This window comes from Henckelia pumila, unplaced genomic scaffold, assembly GCF_033568475.1.
Source record: "Henckelia pumila isolate YLH828 unplaced genomic scaffold, ASM3356847v2 CTG_461:::fragment_3, whole genome shotgun sequence".
In the NCBI taxonomy this organism is placed as follows: domain Eukaryota; kingdom Viridiplantae; phylum Streptophyta; class Magnoliopsida; order Lamiales; family Gesneriaceae; genus Henckelia; species Henckelia pumila.
The window spans coordinates 4886598-4908755 of NW_027331831.1; the positions used below are offsets into that span (position 1 = coordinate 4886598).

At 37.9% G+C, this 22158-nt stretch overlaps 1 protein-coding gene across 1 annotated transcript; it reads left to right on the forward strand.

Moving 5' to 3' along the window:
- The first annotated feature begins 19308 nt into the window (after positions 1-19308).
- LOC140872099 (small ribosomal subunit protein uS11m) lies at positions 19309-22043 on the forward strand. Its single transcript, XM_073274843.1, has 2 exons — positions 19309-19474; positions 21092-22043. The coding sequence occupies exons 1-2, from the start codon at positions 19345-19347 to the stop codon at positions 21724-21726; spliced, it is 765 nt and encodes a 254-aa protein (XP_073130944.1). The 5' UTR covers positions 19309-19344; the 3' UTR covers positions 21727-22043.
- The last annotated feature ends 115 nt before the right edge of the window (positions 22044-22158 follow it).

A 22158-nucleotide genomic window follows, 5' to 3' on the forward strand; every position in this document is an offset into this window, starting at 1 on the left:
CATCATGCCATATAATAATGCCAAATAAATGCAACATATAAACATGTATACTCGCTGGCAATCTCAGTCAATGTGTACGTACCTCTAGGCTAGTTCAAGTATAATAGATCCTAGGTTCCAAGCCTATATTCAAAAGTTCACCGTATCACTACATAAATTCTATAAGCCTTAACTAAGCTAATAAGTACTCCCAAAACTTAAATAGATTCCCGAACCATACCTTCGTCCGTAGTTAGCCCTTTGGAGTCGCTAGTCCCGGATGACTATAACCACACCTTGGTTATTCCAGAACCTCTATTATAACCGATAGGGCCCTCAAGTGTATATCTCACACTATATAACTGAAGAAGGAAACTCGGGAATTCGTAATTGAAAATGAACTCTGAACGACCCTATTTATAGCCAAATTTATCGGCTAGGATCGGAACTTCCGATTTCGGGATCGGAGCTTCCGATCCAGCTCATTGCGTGCATGTCTGCCACGCCAGGATCGGAACTTCCGATCTACGATCGGAGCTTCCGATCTGCTCTATGACCGACACTTGTCAAAACTCGCGACTGAGTCATCGATCATTTTTGACAGCTGGGGATCGGAACTTCCGTTCCAGGATCGGAGCTTCCGTTCCGATCGGAGCTTACTATCCGGGATCGGAGCTTACTATCCGGGATCGGAGCTTACTATCCGGGATCGGAACTTACTATCCGGCCCAAAATGAAAAAGCCCAAATTTTACTTCTGAAGTCCAATAACACTCCGAAATTGGTTAAATACCAACCCTTAATCATGTTTAACATATTATTATCTTAAAATGGTATCTGAGTTACTACAGATAGTGTGCGTACCAACATTTGAATTAAGATATGTAAGTGTTATATAGGGCAAGGATATTTACGTCATTTAATAAAATAAGTATGTAAGCATTTTTTCTCTGAACACTCGGATTTTAACTTGTATTTATCATCGAAATTTTATTTCAAATACTCACGTTTTTTGCTTCTCATCAATTTATTTATAATCTCTGAAAGATTAATTCAAAATAGATTATAAGTTCTTGCAAACATTTTTTACATCAGCTTGTGAAAGCGGTGATTTATTATGATGAAATGGGCTAAAGATTCACCAATTAGTGAATAAAGGGTGCACAACTCCCATGATTCATCGGACTATGAGGAAGTATGGGTTCGGACAAGTATTTTTTAAAAATAATCTTTTGTGTTTCAAAAGTTAAAAATAAAACTTAAATTATGTGTTTCGACGAAATTGTTGTAAAATGTTACGTTTTTTTTTTTTCCAACAAAAATAAATAAATAAAAATCTTTAGGATTACACTTACACGGGTGCACTTTGCACATTCCGATATGGAACAACATCATCTATCGTCTAGCATCCGGTTGCATAACTTATAAATGCTAAAACATTCACAAACTTGCCGGCCATGCAATAACCATTGATGAATCATAATCCCACATGCTATTCATTGTTCCAAAATATTAGAAAATCAGCGTAACATAAAGTAACATCACAACGAAGCATTAAAAGTATATAATCAACTCTCTCTAAAAAAAGTATATAATCAACAATTGAACAAAGATGTCAAGATTTATAATAGTTCACCTAATTGAGCTACGTCCACTCGAGAACACTCGAGGATATCATTTATTTGTTAGTGACAAATAAGAAAAGAAAAGTCAAAATACAAACCCACTTTATCACTATTAATCATATTTATTTTAAGGATAAATCATTCTGTAAGAAAGTTTCTCACTAAATATTCTAATACACATCCATAAATTGAGTTGATGGAAGAGAGAATTTTGTATTTGATGTGATTTTGGAATAAACAATAGATGTGAATTTATGAGTGAGGTTTAAAGAACAAAACAAAAAAAATTATACATTATTGCTTACACGATCAACCTATCAGTTTTTTAAATTTTACTAACGCAACACGTGCTTGTTTTTTAGCTTTAAATTCAAAACTGGCTCGATTAGTTTTCATATTATGCGGGTTGGGCTATCAATCCCCAGCTGATGCCTCCAGCATTTTCCATTTAGCCTTCTTACAATATGCATCTATCATATAGCTAAGCTAAACTACCTTTGTGTGACATTTTTATGGAGCAGAGACCACATATTATTATCATTATTGTTATTATTATTATTTTTATAATAAAAAACCCACATATTATTTTGTTATACATCACAACATGAGCTTCTGGCCCATGGATATGTACAGCATTCAGTCGGGGGAGGAACATGTATTATTTTTTTTTTTTTTTTTTTTTTATTTTTTTTTTTTGTGGAAGCAAGGGGAAGACCTAAGTGATACGTGTTGCTATTAATCTATGTGTAATTTATCTTATTCAATTTTGCGTTTTTCTTGTTATATTATTTATTCATCTATTAATTATTTATTTTACATTAATCAAATTATTAATAATTATTTATCTTAAATCAATCAAATCATTGAATTTAAAATTACTATATTATTCCTTATAAATAATATTATTCATATTTTATTTATTATTAAAAATACAAAATGATAATTTATCATTTTTATATAAAATTTAAGCAATCAAATCAAATAAATTATAATCTATCATTCAAATCAACTATCATTATTTATTTATTTTTTTATTACATTACTTTACTTATCTATGTATTATCTATCCTATCACTCAAACCTAACGAAGCCGCATGAAAGAAAAAAAAATATTCGTAAGTCGTCGGTTATCGTAATAACACGGTGAGGAGAAGTATATTTTTGGTCTTATAATTTACACATTTTCATTTTTTTGGTCTTGTTAAAAGTAAATTTATAATTTTAGTCATGTAATTTGCATTTTTTTTTCATTTTTGGTCCTATTAACATTGAATTCGCATTTTTAGTACTGACATGTTTTTTTTCATTTTAAATCATGTTAACATCGAATTTACATTTTTAGTCCTGTAACTTGCATTTTTTTTATTTTTAGTCCTGTTAACAGTGAATTTTTATTTTTTTGTTCTGCAACTTCCGTATATTTTTATTTTTATTTGTAGTCATATTAAAGGTGAATTTTCATTTTTAATAGTTTTATTTATATTATGTATTTCATAAAATGATATTTAGTGTAAAAATATTTTGAATAATTTTTAGTTGATTGTTTTTTATTTAATTCATTTAAATTTTAAAAGTTTTAAAATATGTAAATCATAATATATTATGATTAAAAGTATAAAATAAGTATGCAATTTATGGAATTAAAAATGTAAATTTATCGATAATATGACTAAAAATAAAAATAAAAATATATGAAAGTTACAGGACAAAAAAATAAAAATTCTATGTTAACAGGACTAAAAATAAAAAAGAATGCAAGTTACATGACTAAAAATATAAATTCAGTGTTAACATGACTTAAAATGAAAAACTCAAGTAAGTTACATGACTAAAAATGTGAATTCAATGTTAATAGGACAAAAAATAAAAAAAAATATAAGTTACAAGACTAAAATTGCAAATTTATTTTTAATAGAATAAAAAATAAAAAACGTGCAAATTACATGACAAAAAAGTGTAATTCTCCCCAACAAGGTGTTAAATCTGATAGAAGATCTAATTATTTCACATTTTTTTTAAACACAAGAAATACATAAAAAAATCTGAAGAAATATCTCGTTTTATCGTAGAAATATAATATTGAATTAGTAGATATCTTTAATAAGAATTTTAATTGAAAAGAAAGATATACATCGTACTATATTATTAAAGTAGAGACCCTCTAATTAACAAACTTTCAATTAATTGGTGAAACTTGATTTGAAATTATCATTATATCCTAACTTAATTTTCAATAAAACCAAAATTATTGGGCAAATAGTCATTTTATACGGTTTCTTCTTTTCTAGCCATTGAAAGTTCACTTTGTGCTATTTGATATTATTTTATTTATAAATATGATACTCACTTTATAAGATATAAATATTTTTTGTGATGTTTATGAAAACGTTATATTTTTTTATTTTTTTTAATTTTACAATTTATTATTTATTGTTTTTGTTGTGAAAAGTAAAATTTATAAAACTCAAAAACTCAAAATATTCTCAAACTCCACACTTTAAATTTATTCTCTCAAATTGTGTTTTTTTTACACAAATGGAGAGACCTATTTATAGATCTCAATGGGAGATTAGTCCAAAAATTAAATCATCATCATCTACATCATCACACACTAATTTTCAAAATAATACAACTCAATTTTCAACAATTCTAATATAATATAATATATTTTCAACACTCCCCCTTGTGATGATGATCGTCATATGATGATTGTCTTTATTACGTGTTTTATGCTGCCTCGTTAAAAACCTTGCTAGGAAAAACCCAGTGGGATAAAAACCATAGCAAGGAAAAAAGAGTGCAGCCACGTAAACTCCCCCTCATGTTAATATGAGTGATTCTTCACATATTTCGTAGATTGCGCATCCCAATGTTGTATATATGCTTTCTGAATATCGTCGTGGGAAGTGCCTTTGTGAAGAGATCTGATGAGTTCTCACTTGATTGAATGTAACAGATATCAATATCTTTATTCTTCTCAAGCTCTTGAGTGTAGGCAAAGAATTTTGGGGGGATATGTTTGGTTCTATCACTTTTGATGTATCCTTCTTTCATTTGAGAAATACATGCAGCATTGTCTTCATACAACGTCACAGGCTTCTTGTCTACTGATAATCCACAAGAAGTTTGGATATGTTGTGTCATTGATTTTAACCACACACATTCACGACTTGCTTCGTGTAATGCAATAATCTCGGCGTGATTTGATGAAGTTGTTACGAGTGTTTGTTTATGTGAACGCCAAGAAATTGTGGTGCCTCCACGAGTAAATACATATCCGGTTTGGGAACGTGCCTTATGTGGATCAGATAAATATCCAGCATCAGCATAACCAATGATACTTTGATTGGTATCTTTTGAGTACAAAAGTCCTAAATCTGTCGTTCCTCGTAGATAACGGAATATATGTTTAATTCCGTTCCAGTGCCTCTGTAGTAGCCCGTAACCAAAATCAGTAATTAAGAAATTAATCATAATTACTTGGGTAGAGTTCGGAAGCTCCGAAGGTGAGTTCGGAAGCTCCGAACAGGATCGGAAGCTCCGAACAGGATCGAAAGCTCCGATCGACATTACGTCAGGCATGACGTGTGGCACGATCGGAAGCTCCGATCAGGACCGGAAGCTCCGATTACCCCTATCCGGAGTCAACAAGTGATATTTTGACACGTGGCATATCAGGATCTTCGAAAGCTTCGATGGCAGGATCGGACGTTCCGATCGAGGTTCGGACGTTCCGATCAAGGATCAGAAGTTCCGATCGTTGTCTATAAATAGAAGGCCGAGGCTTCACTTTCATTTGCCAATTCCGAGTTCTCCTTTCCATTCTAGTCCTTTTGGAGCTGTTCTAGTCTTCTTAGGCTTGGTCCGGAGGTCGGCAAGGCGTTCAGTAGTCGTAGCGGAGTTGTGTCCAAGTTCTGGAGGCATCGACATCAAAGGGCTAACGACGGACGAAGGTATAGCTTTTGCTTCCTATAAATATTTAGGAGTATGCAATAGCTTAGTTAAGGCTTTTAGAGCACTTTAATGATAGTAGTATCATTTGGCAGTGTAGAGCAGACTATAGGCGTGGACCTAGAGTTGGTAGAGCTTGCACTGTTTTGAGGTACGAAAGTACTGTTCGAGATATCCTGACTGAGTATGCATGTATTATGTGACTGCATGATTTATATGCCATGATATTATGCTGCATTCATTTGCATCTTGTTGTATCTCTTTCGAGATGTCTGTTAGTAGGGTTGTACCCTATCCTGTTAGTGGATGAACTTCCATCGATTTGGGTCCAGCGTATCCACGGTTATCTCGGTATGGGAGCCACCTCCTGAAGCGACGGCACAGCGTGCTACATACCAGGGCCCGGTCTGTCTCTGTTATCTGATCCTTGACCTCGAGTCTATAGGGAGTTCACTTTGCATGCATGTATACTCATACTCTCGTACTGAGTGTTTTATGCTCATGTCTCGTACTCTGTATTTTTTGGACACCCTATTCCATGGGGCAGGTTTGCGATTGGACGAGGAAGGTGGATCCAGGAGGGGCTAGTCAGTGGTTGGCCAGCTGGAGCTTCGTCTAGGTTTTATTACTGTTGTTTGGGTTTATACAGCTATTCGATTTGGTTGTATATTATTGGATAAATTACAGATTCCTTTACTTGGGATTGTATATTGTTTATGGTTTCCGCAGTTTTATTCTGATATCTGTTTGATTAAGTTAATTGCATGCATAAGTTCTGTTTAGTAGGTGATCCGGGTAAGGGTCACTACATTTATGGTATCAGAGCATGCAAAAGAATTCTTGGGATTTAGTCTCTTCATGAGGTATTTTTGTAGATGGCAAATCGTGACGACCAGAGTTCTCATGGCAGTGTTGGTGGGCGTTGGGGTGATGCCGACCGGGAGCCTCGTCGAGAACGGCGTCATCGTCATCATGACGACGAGCGTTTCACTGTGCGTCGATTCTTAGCTATGGGTCCTAAGCCCTTAGTTGGAGGTGAGTCTCCGGAGGATGCGGAGAACTGGTTAGACCGCATGGAGATGACTTTTCAGACTTTCCAATGCACCGAGGAGCAGAAGGTGGAGACCCTTGGCTATCTTCTGGATGGGCGTGCGCGCAGGTGGTGGAGATTTACTTCTGCACCTTTTGTTGCGGCAAGAGGAGTGGCCACCTGGGCCGAGTTCCGCACAGCTTTCCAAAAGCGGTATTTTCCTCCTGCACTCCGTCAGTCGAAGACAGGCGAGCTACTGAGTCTGCGACAAGGAGCCATGTCTATCGATGAGTATCAGCAGAGGTTCTTTGATCTGCTATCCTATTGCCCCGAGATTGCTGATAGCTCAGAGATGAAGTATAATCTGTTCCTTCAGGGCCTTAACCCTGAGATCCATGACCGTGTGGTGGTTGGCGACGACATGTCCTACGAGGGTTTGGTGAGACGTTGTCACCAGGCGGAGGACAGCATTTGGTGGAACAGGTCTTTCCCTCAGTCGAGGCCTGCTAGTTCTTTGGGTCCCCGTGCCCAAACTTTCAAGAAGTGTGGATCTTCTTCTTCCTCTGGTTCTGGAGGTGTTGTCCGGTATGGTAAGAAGGACAAGTGTGATCACTGTGGGAAGAACCATCCATCCGACAAGTGTCGTAAAGCTTCTGGAGCTTGTTTCCATTGTGGAGATACTGGTCATATCCGGAGGGATTGTCCACTGTCTGGGGGAGGCGGTTCAGGATCTGGTTCAGGATCTGGTTCTCAGGCCACCGTTCAGCAGAGGTCGCAGGGACAGTCTGCTGGGAGTTCTCATTTGAGGCCACGAGCTTCTGTCCAGGTGTTTGCCCTGAGACATGATTAGGCTGTGGAGGAGAATGAGAAAGTCATCGCAGGTACATTTCTGCTTTATGGTATACTTGCTCTTGTACTTATTGACACTGGTACATCTCATTCCTTCATTTCTGCACGTTTTTTTAAGAGGCATAAGTTACCATGCATTGCACTAGACGTAGTGATGTCTGTTTCTACTCCGACGGGCCAATGTGCTTTGGCTAAGCGTCTAGTGATGAGTTGCCCTTTAGAGTTCGAAGGGAACATTCTGTTAGCGAATCTCATGATCCTGGCGATGGATGACTTTGATTGCATTCTGGGAATAGATATGTTGACTACCTATCGAGCTTCAGTGGACTGCTATCAGAGATTAGTACGCTTTCATCCAGAGGGGAGTGAGAGTTGGTTTTTCTATGGTGAGGGAGCGCGACCCCCGATGCCTTTGGTATCAGCTTTGAGAGCCTGTCGAGCTCTAGAGTCTGGCGGGGAAGGCTACCTTATCTATGCAGTTAATTTGTCCGCTGAGAGTATTGGGATAGAGAGCATTCCTGTTGTGGATGAATTTCCAGATGTATTTCCTGATGAAATTCCGGGTTGTCCTCCTGCTAGGGAAGTCGAGTTTGGCATAGAGTTGATGCCGGGTACTTCGCCTATTTCTAGAGCACCGTATCGTCTGGCTCCGTCAGAGATGCGTGAGTTGAAGAATCAGCTACAGGATCTTTTGGACAAGGGGTACATTCGTCCTAGTGTATCTCCTTGGGGAGCTCCTGTTCTCTTCGTAAAGAAGAAGGATGGGTCGATGCGGCTGTGCATTGACTATCGGCAGCTGAATCGAGTCACTGTGAAGAACAAGTATCCGTTGTCTCGTATTGATGACTTGTTTGACCAGCTGCAGGGAACATCAGTTTACTCCAAGATTGACTTGAGATCTGGGTATCATCAGTTGAGAGTCCGTGATCAGGACGTAGCCAAGACTGCATTCCGTACTCGCTATGGGCATTACGAGTTCCTAGTGATGCCATTTGGTTTGACTAATGCGCCGGCTATATTCATGGATCTGATGAACCGTGTCTTCAGGGAGTATTTGGACAAGTTTGTCGTGGTCTTTATTGACGACATCTTGGTGTATTCGCGTAATACGGAAGAACATGTTTCTCACTTGCGGTTAGTACTACAGACTCTTCGAGATGAGCAGTTGTATGCCAAGCTGAGCAAGTGTGAGTTCTGGATGGATAGAGTGGTCTTTCTTGGCCATATCATATCCAGGGAAGGGATTTCTGTTGATCCAAGCAAGATTGAAGCGGTACTTAATTGGTCGCGTCCGACGACAGTTGCTGAGATCCGTAGTTTTCTGGGTCTAGCAGGGTATTATCGTCGCTTCATTCTGAACTTCTCTCAGTTAGCTCGACCGTTGACGCAGCTTACCCGCAAGGGTGTGGATTTCGAGTGGTCCTCCGAGTGTGAGGAGAATTTTTGTGAGCTTCGACGGCGGTTGACTTCTGCGCCGGTGTTGGCATTACCGTCCGGATCTGGAGGGTATGTGGTTTACACGGATGCTTCTCTTCATGGGTTAGGTTGTGTCCTGACTCAGAATGGGCATGTGATCGCATACGCTTCTAGACAGCTGAAGCTTCACGAGGACAACTACCCAGTCCATGATTTGGAGTTAGCAGCCATTGTGTTCGCTTTGAAGATCTGGCGTCATTATCTGTATGGCGAGAAATTTGAGATCTTCACCGACCATAAGAGTCTCAATTATTTGTTCACTCAGGCGGAGTTGAACATGAGGCAGAGACGTTGGATGGACTTGCTTAAGGACTATGATTGCGAGATTAAGTACCATCCGGGAGCTGCTAATCTCACCGCTGATGCTTTGAGTCGCAAGGTGCGACTATCCGCACTTCAGACTTGTTCGATGTCTAGTGCGATCAGTGACTGTTGTACTTCAGGTTATACCTTCAAGCATAAGAAAGGTATGCAGAGTATCCAGATGTTTGCGATATTATCTGAGCCAGCCTTGTATTCGCGGATCCGAGATGCTCAGATGTCTGATTCGAAGACCCAGCGTTTAGCTGTCTAGCTAACGAGGGTAGCTCGTCTGGATTTCATTATCAGTCAGATGGATTTTTGTGTTTGTCTGGTAGGCTTGTGATTCCGCAGGATGAAGAGTTGCGAGAGGAGATTTTGTCTCAGGCGCATTGCACTAAGTTGAGTATTCATCCTGGGAGCAACAAGATGTACAAGGATCTATGTACTCGTTTCTGGTGGAAGGGAATGAAACGCAGTGTTTATCAGTTTGTTTCGAGATGTTTGGTGTGTCAATAGGTCAAGGCAGAGCACCGACGACCTGGAGGATTGCTTCACAGTCTGCCTATTCCTGAATGGAAATGAGAGTTTATCACAATAGACTTTGTGACCCATTTGCCGGTATCCCCGAGGAACTGTGATGCTATCTGGGTTGTGGTGGACCGACTCACCAAGTCAGCGCATTTCATTGCCTATAGCCGAGAGTACTCTGTGGATCGCATGGCACGGATGTACATTCAGGAGATCGTTCGACTTCATGGAGTGCCTGTGAGCATTGTCAGCGATCGGGACCCCAGGTTTACTTCTAGATTCTGGGGGAGTGTTCAGTGTGCGATGGGTACTACTATCAGTTTGAGTACAGCCTATCATCCAGAGACTGATGGTCAGTCAGAGCGAACTATCCGTACGTTAGAGGATATTCTTAGAGCGTGCGTAATGGATTTTGGTTCAGCCTGGCAGGATCATTTGCCGTTGATCGAGTTCGCTTACAACAACAGCTATCACACTAGTATTGGGATGGCACCTTTTGAGGCGTTGTATGGGCGACGTTGTCGTACTCCACTCTTCTAGGAAGAAGTGGGGGAGAGACAGGCTGAGGGACCGGAGTTTATCCAGCAGGCGATAGATATTGTTGATCAAATCAAGAAACGGATTAAGACTGCACAGGATCGTCAGGCCAGTTATGCTAATATCAAGCGTAGGCCCTTGCAGTTCGAGGTCGGGGAGAAAGTGTTTCTGAGAGTGTCACCTTTCCGCAAGACTCTCAGATTTGGCCTTAAGGGCAAGTTGTCTCCCAGATTTATCGGTCTGTTTGAGATCTTGGAGAGCATTGGCGATTTGGCTTATCGACTAGCTTTGCTACCGCATCTATCCAGTATTCACGATGTGTTCCACGTATCTCTGTTGCGACGGTATGTGGCGGATGAATCTCATATTCTGCAGCGGTCTGAGGTCCAGGTAGACAAGGATTTGACTTATGTTGAGAAACCTCTTCGTATCCTGGATTATAAGGATAAGGTTTTACGGAACAAAGTCATTCCTTTGGTTTTAGTTCAGTGGCAGCGCCGAGGCACTGAGGAAGCTACTTGGGAGCTTGAGGACAGGATGCGTAAAGACCATCCTGAGTTGTTTTGATTTCATTCTTTGAGTTGTATTCAGTTGCAAACTCTGTAAATGTTTGATTTGAATAAAGAATGTTTCTGATTTCTGTATTTGCATTTGGTACTTAAGATCTGATTTCGAGGACGAAATATCTTAAGTAGGGGAGAATGTAGTAGCCCGTAACCAAATCAGTAATTAAGGAATTAATCATAATTACTTGGGTAGAGTTCGGAAGCTCCGAAGGTGAGTTCGGAAGCTTCGATCAGGATCGGAAGCTCCGAACAGGATCGGAAGCTCCGATCGACATTACGTCAGGCATGACGTGTGGCACGATCGGAAGCTCCGATCAGGACCGGAAGCTCCGATTACCCCTATCCGGAGTCAACAAGTGATATTTTGACACGTGGCAGATCAGGATCTTCGGAAGCTCCGATGGCAGGATCGGACGTTCCGATCGAGGTTCGGACGTTCCGATCAAGGATCGGAAGTTCCGATCGTTGTCTATAAATAGAAGGCCGAGGCTTCACTTTCATTTGCCAATTCCAAGTTCTCCTTTCCATTCTAGTCCTTTTGGAGCTGTTCTAGTCTTCTTAGGCTTGGTCTGGAGGTCGGCGAGGCATTTGGTAGTCGTAGCGGAGTTGTGTCCAAGTTCTGGAGGCATCGACATCAAAGGGCTAACGACGGACGAAGGTATAGCTTTTGCTTCCTATAAATATTTAGGAGTATGCAATAGCTTAGTTAAGGCTTTTAGAGCACTTTAATGATAGTAGTATCATTTGGCAGTGTAAAGCAGACTATAGGCGTGGACCTAGAGTTGGTAGAGCTTGCACTGTTTTGAGGTACGAAAGTACTGTTCGAGATATCCTGACTGAGTATGCATGTATTATGTGATTGCATGATTTATATGCCATGATATTATGCTGCATTCATTTGCATCTTGCTGTATCTCTTTCGAGATGTCTGTTAGTAGGGTTGTACCCTATCCTGTTAGTGAATGGACTTCCATAGATTTGGGTCCGGCGTATCCACGGTTATCTCGGTATGGGAGCCACCTCCTGAAGCAACGGCACAGCGTGCTACATACCAGGGCCCGGTCTGTCTCTGTTATCTGATCCTTGACCTCGAGTCTATAGGGAGTTCACTTTGCATGCATGTATACTCATACTCTCGTACTGAGCATTTTATGCTCACGTCTCGTACTCTGTATTTTCTGGACACCCTATTCCATGGGGCACGTTTGCGATTTGACGAGGAGGGTGGATCCAGGAGGGGCTAGTCAGTGGTTGGTCAGCTGAAGCTTCGTCTAGGTTTTATTACTGTTGTTTGGGTTTATACAACTATTCGATTTGGTTGTATATTATTGGATAAATAACAGATTCCTTTACTTGGGATTGTATATTGTTTATGGTTTCCGCAGTTTTATTCTGATATCTGTTTGATTAAGTTAATTGCATGTATAAGTTCTGTTTAGTAGGTAATCCGGGTAAAGGTCACTACAGCCTCTTTGTTGGATATGAACTGAATCTTGCCAATAAATTTACAGCAAAAGATATATCAGGTCTAGTGCAATTTGCAAGATACATAAGGGCACCAATGACACTTAGATATGGTACTTCTGGACCAAGAATATGTAGTGACCCTGCATGGTATCACCTACTAACTGACAACTAATAGCATGCATTAAACTTAATACAACAAAATAACTTAACAGAGTAAAACGTGCGGAAACATTACATATTAGCTTAGTATAAAAGTGTCAAGCTTATTCATCAGTAGTGATACAACCATATCAAAATACTTAAAAGTAAACATTATACAGCTATATCGAATCCTGCTGTATAATTAACTCCTCAAGGCCTGCTCCCTAATCCTGCCTTGAACTACCAGCTCCGTCCATCCTGCGACCTGCCCCATGGAATAGGGTGTCTAAGATAACAACTAGGACGTGAGCGCTAACGCCCAGTACATAAACATGAGTACATGTATAAATATGATGCATGCAACATGATGACTGGTAAAGGGTCATTTGAAAAGTCATGCTCAGTACAGGCGCCACATGAGTGCTGCCACCGCACGGATCAACCTCTGGGTGCAACCACACTCGTCAAGTACACCAGAGTAGTCAGACATAAATGTCCCCGCCGTCGCGGTACTCTTAGTGACAGACTATCGAATATAGAGCTGAGCGGCTCTATAGTCAGGTATAACAAAGTATAGGCTCAACGTGTATATGCACATGACATATGAATAAAGAAAACGGTAAATCATATCTCATGCCATATAATAATACCAAATAAATGCAACATATAAACATGTATACTCGCTGGCAATCTCAGTCAATGTGTACGTACCTCTAGGCTAGTTCAAGTATAGTAGGATCCTAGGTTCCAAGACTATATTCAAAAGTTCCCCGTATCACTACATAAATTCTATAAGCCTTAACTAAGCTAATAAGTACTCCCAAAACTTAAATAGATTCCCGGACCATACCTTCGTCCGTAGATAGCCCTTTGGAGTCGCTAGTCCCGGATGACTATAACCATACCTTGGTTATTCCAAAACCTCTATTATAACCAATAGGGCCCTCAAGTGTATATCTCACACTATATAACTGTAGAAGGAAACTCGGGAATTCGTATTTAGAAATAAAATCGAACGAGCCCTATTTATAGGCAAAATTCCCGGCCAGGATCGGAACTTCCGATTTCAGGATCGGAGCTTTCGATCCAGCTCACTGCGTGCATGTGTGACACGTCGGGATCGAAACTTCCGATCGGACGATCGGAGCTTCCGATCTGCTCTACGTTCAACACTTGTCAAAACTCGTGGCTGAGTCATCGAGCATTGCTGGCAGCTCGAGATCGGAACGTCCGTTCCAGGATCGGAGCTTCCGATCTCTGTGCTCCCGATGAGCTTCCGAAATGGCTGGGATCGGAGCTTTCGATCTGAGTTCAGAACTTCCGATCCGGCCCAAACTCAAAAGCCCAATAAACTCCGGAATCGGTTAATTACTAACCCTTAATCATGTTTAACATATTATTATCTTAAAATAGAATCTGGGTTACTACAGAATAACTTCATCATCCTCACATGGACGGAATTGATCCTTTTTTATGTTTAATGATCTTACAACCATTGGAGTACTTAATGGATTTGATATATCCATATTAAAACGTTTAAGGATCTTTTCTGTATAATTTGCCTGGTGGACAAAAATTCCACATTCTTTTTGTTCGATTTGCAAACCCAGACAGTACTTGGTTTTTCCAAGATCCTTCATTTCAAATTCTTCTTTCAAGTACATCATAACTTCTTGAATTTCTTTATTCGTTCCAATGATGTTTAAATCATCAACATATACAGCAATAATTACACATCCGGATGTTGTTTTATTGATGAAAACACAAGGGCATATTTGATCATTTACATATCCCTTTTCCATCAAGTGTTCACTTAGCCGATTATACCACATTCGGCCTGATTGCTTCAACCCATATAATGATCTTTGCAATTTTACAGAATAAAATTCTCTGGGTTTTGAACTTTGTGCTTCAGGCATCTTAAATCCTTCAGGGATTTTCATGTATATATCACTATCAAGTGATCCGTATAAGTAAGCTGTAACAACATCCATAAGACACATTTCCAAATTTTCAGACACTGCCAAACTAATCAAATATCGAAACGTAATTGCATCCATAACAGGAGACTTGTTGCACAAGGTTTTTCTCAAATATCGAAACGTAATTGCATCCATAACAGGAGAATACGTTTCTTCATAATCAATTCCAGGTCTTTGAGAAAAACCTTGTGCAACAAGTCTAGCTTTATATCTGACTATTTCATTTTTCTCATTTCGCTTTCGAATAAAAAACCATTTGTATCCAACAGGTTTTACACCTTCAGGTGTGAGGACTATAGGTCCAAAAACATTACGTTTATTCAGGGAATCCAATTCAACCTGGATGACATCTTTCCATTTGGCCCAATCATGACGAGTTTTACATTCACCAAAAGATTTTGGTTCATGATCCTCATTTTCATTTATGATGTCACAAGCCACATTATAAGAAAATATCTCATCAATATATTCTATGTCTTTTCGGTTCCATATTTTTCCAGTATTAATATAATTGATAGAGATTTCACGATTCTCGTCAGTTTGTGGTTCTGACAGAACATTTTCATCATCAGGTGTTTCTTCTGGAACACCATTTTCTATTTTATGATCATCGTGCTTCTCTATGCCTTTTCTTTTCCGAGGATTTTTATCCTTGGAACCGACTGGCCTTCCACGCTTCAGGCGTTTAATGACATCATGAGTGTCTTCAATATGTTTCTTTGGAATTTCAATTCGAGCTGGGGCATTTACGGCATGTATATATGATTTTGTCACCCCTTTTGTGTCTGCAAATGCATCTGGCATTTGATTTGCTATTCTTTGCAAATGTACAATTTGCTGTACATATTTTCACATTGTTTGGTCCTTGGATCCAAACGTAACAATGATGGTACATACCATGTGATTTCTTTTTCGATGTGTTTCTTTTCTTCCCCTAACACTGGGAATATTTCTTCATTAAAATGACAATCAGCAAAGCGTGCTGTAAACACATCGCCTGTCTGAGGCTCAAGATATCGAATGATTGATGGACTATCATAACCGATATAAATACCGATTTTTCTTTGAGGACCCATTTTTTATCGTTGAGGTGGTGCAATAGGCACATACACCATACATCCAAAAATTCTTAGATGAGAGATATTTGGTTCTTTACCAAATGCAAGTTGCAATGGGGAGAATTTATGATATGCACTTGGTCTGATGCGAATTAATGCCGCAGCATGTAAAATTGCATGTCCCCATATAGAAATAAGGAGTTTTCTTTTCATAATCATTGGTCTAGCAATCAGTTGTAGACGTTTAATCAATGATTCAGCTAATCCATTTTGCGTATGAACATGAGCTACAGGATGTTCAACAGTGATTCCCATTGACATACAATAATCATTGAAAGTCTGGGATGTAAATTCTCCAGCATTATCAAGTCTTATTTTCTTGATTGTATAATCGGGAAATTGATTTCGCAATTTTATTATTTGAGCCATCAATCTTGCAAATGCCACATTTCAAGTTGACAATAAGCATACATGTGACCATCTGCTAGAGGCATCGATCAATACCATAAAGTATCGAAATGGTCCACATGGTGGATGAATTGGCCCACAAATATCACCCTGAATACGTTCAAGAAATATGGGTGATTCAGTTTGGATTTTAGCTGGTGATGGTCTTATAATAAGTTTTCCAAGTGAACATGCTTTACATTGAAACTTATTATTCTGAAAGATCTTCTGGTCTTTCAGTGGATGACCATGTGTATTTTCAATAATTCTTTGCATCATTGTTGAACCAGGATGTCCCAATCGATCATGTCAATTTGTTAATATTGATGAATTATCCATCACCATATTTGATTCAATTGGACTTATATGTGTATAATGCAATCCAGTAGGGAGCATTGGTAGTTTCTCAACTACAAATTTCTTTCCTGACTTATATGTGGTAAGACACATATATTTCTGATTTCCATCAGTCATTGTTTCAGTATCATACCCATGAGAATATATGTCATTAAAACTCAACAAATTTCTTTTCGATCGTGGTGAATATAAAGCATCATTTATCAAAAATTTTGTACCATTAGGTAACAAAAATTTCGCTTTACCAAAACCTTCAATCAAGTCTACAGGACCTGATATTGTATTCACCATTGTTTTTGTTGGTTTTAGTTCCAAGAAATATCTTTCATCTCGCAGAATAGTGTGCGTTTTACCACTATTTGGTATGCAAATTTCCATGATATTATTTCCATGTTTGCTCATAGCATTCCATATCAAACTTCACAAAAATGTAATAAAGAAAAATTAAGTACAATACAAATATAAAATATAACATGCTTTATAATACAAAAATACATGAAAAATACAAATTTGTTACAATCTAGTCCCACCAATCTTTTAATCAATGTCTTCGAAATCATTCAAAAAATCTGCAGCACTGAAACTAGTTGAACCAATTAAATGGTCACTATTTTCAACAAAATTGGTCTCTTTTCCTTTCCCCTTTATCGATTCTTTATAGAGCTTACAAAGGTGCTCGGGGGCTCGACAAGTTCGTGACCAATGTCCCGGAGTGCCACATCTATAACAAACACTCTCGGTTCTTTTTGAGTGATTTTCATTTTCACTTATGTTTTCATGCTGCCTTTTTAGTGGGTGGTGCGTGACGCTCTTTTGAGATGAGTTACTGAAATAACTATCTCGATTATTTTCATATCCACGACCGCGTCCACGACTACGGTCATTTATATGTCCACGTCCACGCCCACGTCCTCGACCTCGTCCACGACCAAAATCTGGTCTATTCCTTTGATTTTGGTTTTCATTTTTCATTACGACATTTGCTTCAGGAAATGCCGTTGATCCAGTGGGTCGGGATTGATGATTTCTTACTAACAATTCGTTGTTCTTTTCCGCCACAAGAAGACATGCGATTAGTTCGGAATATCTCGAAAATCCACGCACTCTATACTGTTGTTGTAGAGTTATATTCGATGCGTGAAAAGTGGAAAATGTTTTCTCAAGCATTTCCATCTCTGTGACTTCAAGTCCACATAATTTTAATTGCAAGACTATTCGATACATCGCAGAATTATAATCACTGACTTTTTTAAAGTCTTGGAATCTCAACGTATTCCATTCATCACGGGCGGTCGGGAGTATTACTTCCCTTATATGCTCAAATCTTTCTTTCAGCCCTTTTCATAAAGTCATGGGTCTTTTTCGATGAGATACTCACATTTCAACCCTTCATCAAGATGTCGGCGCAAGAAAATCATAGTTTTTGCTTTATCTTGTGAGGTTGATATATTATTTTCTTTAATGCTTTCACTTAGACCCAATGACTCAAGATGCATCTCAACATCAAGAGTCCATGGCATATAATTTTTTCCAGTGATATCGAGTGCAACGAATTCAAGCTTTGCCAAGTTTGACATGGTGGTACTAGAAAAATAACAATGCATTTTATTAGTTAATTTTCATTAATATGACAATACAAAATAATGGATAAACGATGAGTACAAGTAAGTGTACAAATAGAGAAAAAACATGTGGTGAAAAATCGCTGGTGAGTACAAAACTCGTGAGCATGATGATCATAATCGTTATGAAAAATATCCTTAGAAAAGCCAAAAACTCCATCTTCTTCTTTTTCGAAAAAAACCGAGGAGAAAATGTTTTGAGATGAAGAATGAATTTTGGTGTGATTGAAAATGAGTTTGAGTGAAAATATTTATAGGCCAAAAACTAGCCGTTTGTGACCGTTGGGGGTAAAGAAAAATCGAGTATGTGTTGAATAAAAATTTGTGATAATGATACAATGCATATAATGATAATCATAATTAAATAATTATGTATATCATATCACATTATTATAAGATTGGTGTCGTAGACAACCTTTTATATAATATTATGAAATTATACCAATATAGTTAGTATAAAGTCAGGTATAGTATATCATATCACTTTATTATAAGATCGGTGTCATAGACAACCTTTTATATAATAACATGACATTATACAAATATGATTATAATGTTTAAAAACCTTAAAGGCTTTTATACTTGTCGTATCCCTTACCGGGAGTGTGGGATGTCGTCTTAACATCCTCCCAAGATTTATAACAAGTTTTTTAAAAAATTCATAACATGATATTATATATTAATATATACACAATAAAAATATATAAACAGTAAAATAAAAATTCTTACTTGTTGAATATTTTTGACTTCTTCTTGTATTTTGGAGCGTCGAAAATTATAGAGAACCTTCGAGCGATCGTGCTGATAACGTGTTGTGAAAAGTAAAATTTATAAAACTCAAAAACTCAAAATATTCTCAAACTCCACACTTTAACTTTATTCTCTCAAATTGTGTTTTTTTTACACAAATGGAGAGACCTATTTATAGATCTCAATGAGAGATTAGTCCAAAAATTAAATCATCATCATCTACATCATCACACACTAATTTTCAAAATAATACAACTCAATTTTCAATAATTCTAATATAATATAATATATTTTCAACAGTTTTATTATTTTTTTAATTTTACAATTTATTATTTATTGTCTTTTAAAAGAAAAAACGAAATGTACGAGCACGCAACGCGTGCAGCGGAATACTAATATTTATTTATTTATATTAAACCATTTGTAACTAATTAATGTGTCGAAAATTTATTAAAAAGAGTCATTTGTCTACTATTAACTAATTAGACATGGTATGGAAATACAAGTCTTAATTTATAACTCGATTGTTTTTTCATATTGAGATAAAAAAGAAAATTTATGTAGGTTTAGGCTTGCCCATAAAATATTTTAATGGGCTTAAATTATAAGGATATTTTTAAAAATAAAAAATATATATTTCCCTTTGCTGGAACCTCAAGCCCGGTATCCCCAACACAATGATTTTCCGATGTTCACTTCTGGGATCCATTTCTCGAGCCAACCAAGCTGCTCGCACTACTGGATTCGGATCGCTTCGAGCCTTGACTGCTCTTTCGCGATGTTCGCAGAAGGATCATGATTTTCCAGGTTCGTTCTAAAATCTTCTTCATTTTTACGGTAATCAGTTTTGTGTTCTGTTCGAAATTTGTGCGTTTACAGTCTTGAATTGGTAGCTCCATTTGAATGTTCATGTAATATATTTTCAGTTCTGATAAATCTGTAATTGATTTGCTGAGTGCTCTGTGACTTTCATTTGAATTGGTAGCTCCATTTGAATGTTCATGTGATACCTTTTCGGTTCTGATAAATCTGTAATTGATTTGCTGGCCCGCTGGGTGCTCTGTGACTTTCCATTTTTTAATTTTTAGACGTGCTCGAGTTTATGCAATGGAGACTTCGAGTTATAAACTAGTCGATTCATCATTCAATTTATGTTCCGTGTTTTTTGTTATCAATAATCATGTAATGTGCATTTTTAAGGTTTCAAAATGTCTAGGGCAATTTTAGTGTCTTCATTAGTGGAAAATTTCCGAATGTACACCCCTGGGGAAAGCTGACTGTCTTTTGGGTGCAATCAGCTAAGTGTTATGTGAGCTATGTGATATGAACTGCAATTTGAAGTTGATTTTACGATTGCCCGTTCCTTTACAATGTTTTGGGTTTTAAATTATTTTTGAAACCACATTCATGGCATTCCTCTAAGAATCATCCCGTTACTATCTGCTTAATTTAGTGTTATGGATAGTCACGTTTTAAGTAGTACTTCCAGATTATGGAGCCAGTTGCTTTAAATGTCACTTAATAAAGTAGAAATAAAGAATTTTTTGATTCTGCTTTAGCGTGTGCATGGGCTTGTCTACTTGCCCTTTTGTTAGATTAAGAATTAAGAATTTGTGTCATCCATGTAATTTCGGAGTGTTTTTTGCTGCATTTCTGTAGTAGATTTTAATATATGGGGAAAGTAATTTTGTGAAGGGGATGCGATTGAAGAATTTTTATTGGGAGTATCTTCTTTTAATAGAATCATAATGAACCAAATTGCACTAGGATGCAAACAGCAAGTGTGAACGCATAGTCTTGAGCAGTTGAAATTGAATTCGGTACAATTTTTGTTTTCCTTTTTTTCTTCCGTCGATAATATTTACGAGGGTGGAAATTTGAGGTCCATTTCATTGTGAATGAATATAGTTCAATCCCTGAGGATACAACCATGCTTGTTTTGATTACCAGAAAATTGTACATGATAGAAGTTACACGGTTCTGTTTGTTAGTCATTTTGGGAGGTAGATAATTATATAATCTTTTTCAGAAGTCTGGAGCTTTTAGTTAGATACAAATAACAGGTTTGGCTCTTCAACTTTCATTCTATTCCTATCATATGGATAATCTGGTTTAAGTCCAAGGGACTGTATTGTACTTGGAGCTAGTTAATGAAACGATGAATGGAAGGATACCTGAGAAGTTAGAGTGCAAAACTCGTTTAAGAAGAACGAACTGAAACAACTTGAGCTGTTCAGCAATAGATTGTTGTAAATGGATCAAATGTTGCACGATAAAATAGGTGTCTCCAAATTTCTGGAGAATAGGATGCCCTCGGAACTTCCTAACTTTTTTCCCCCTAATTTCTCTGATTTGAAACAAATGCCACGAAGGGAGTGTTGCTAAACATGTATAGTTATTTTTTCCAAATCACATGATAAGCAGGTACTATAAAGAGCTCTAAGACTGAGAGACCTCTACAGTCATCAACTTTTGGGAATCTGGGGTTGAATTTTCGTGTGCTAGAAATACCAAGGAGTGTTTCTTTTCCGTACACATCTGGCTGCAGGAGTTGCTTTCATTCTGGACCCCGAGTTGAGGTTGAAACACGAAGGACTCAGAGACCAACAAACTATATTGATGGGTTGCCTCTGGAATCTGGCAGTAATGGGTTCGGAAGATTTCCATCATATCCAAATAGAATAATTGAGGCAAATGCGGATATTGTCCATATAAAGCTTATGCGAAACAATGCCTTTGTGACCTTGACAGATTCCAAAGGTAACAAAAAACTGGGAATATCTGCAGGAAAACTGTCTGGAAAAGGTGGTAAGTTAGCCCGATACTCAGGTGAAGCAGCTGCAGAGGACATAGGACAGAAAGTAAGGCAAATGAAAATAAAGTCAGTGGTGGTGAAAGTGAACGGGTCGACCTTTTTCAGAAAAAAGAAGCTAGCAATCCTGAGCTTTAAAGATGGCTATTCACATTCACGTGCAGATTCTCACCCAGTTGTTTACGTCGAGGACACCACTCGCAAACCTCATAATGGTTGCCGTCGCAGAAAGCAGCGCCGCATTTAATAGTTGCAACTGCACATTATACATGGATAGTCTGATCTCTGATAAAGAAGGCATTATTTGTCACGCCAGTATGTGTATCATTTGGATTGAAAATGTTTTTTGATGTATCATCTATGGAAGAAGAAACCAAAAGGGGCCGACCGATTCTCTGTTTCTTTTACTTCTGCCTTAGATTGCCAGTTAGTTTTCATATCAGTGTAGTACGTACACTAATTGCTTGTTCTGTTCTTTATGATAATCTTATTATGTTTGGAAATTCATCATGGATTGAGAACCCAAAATCTCGATGGTAGAAATATGTACTCACTTGGTTTTCATACCAGGCCGTGTTTTTTGGTTTTTTTAAAAATATTTATTTATAAATGACATGTTACAGTGTTCGCTAGCTGGGTCCATTTTAGAGAGGAATCGTTGAAATTTAACATGATCCCA

Excerpts from the sequence above, each read along its gene's own strand:
- LOC140872099 (XM_073274843.1), top strand. The coding sequence starts at position 19,345 with ATGATTTTCCGATGTTCACTTCTGGGATCCATTTCTCGAGCCAACCAA. Across the intron at positions 19,475-21,091 it reads GAAGGATCATGATTTTCCAG|GTACTATAAAGAGCTCTAAG; the intron begins GTTCGTTCTAAA and ends CATGATAAGCAG.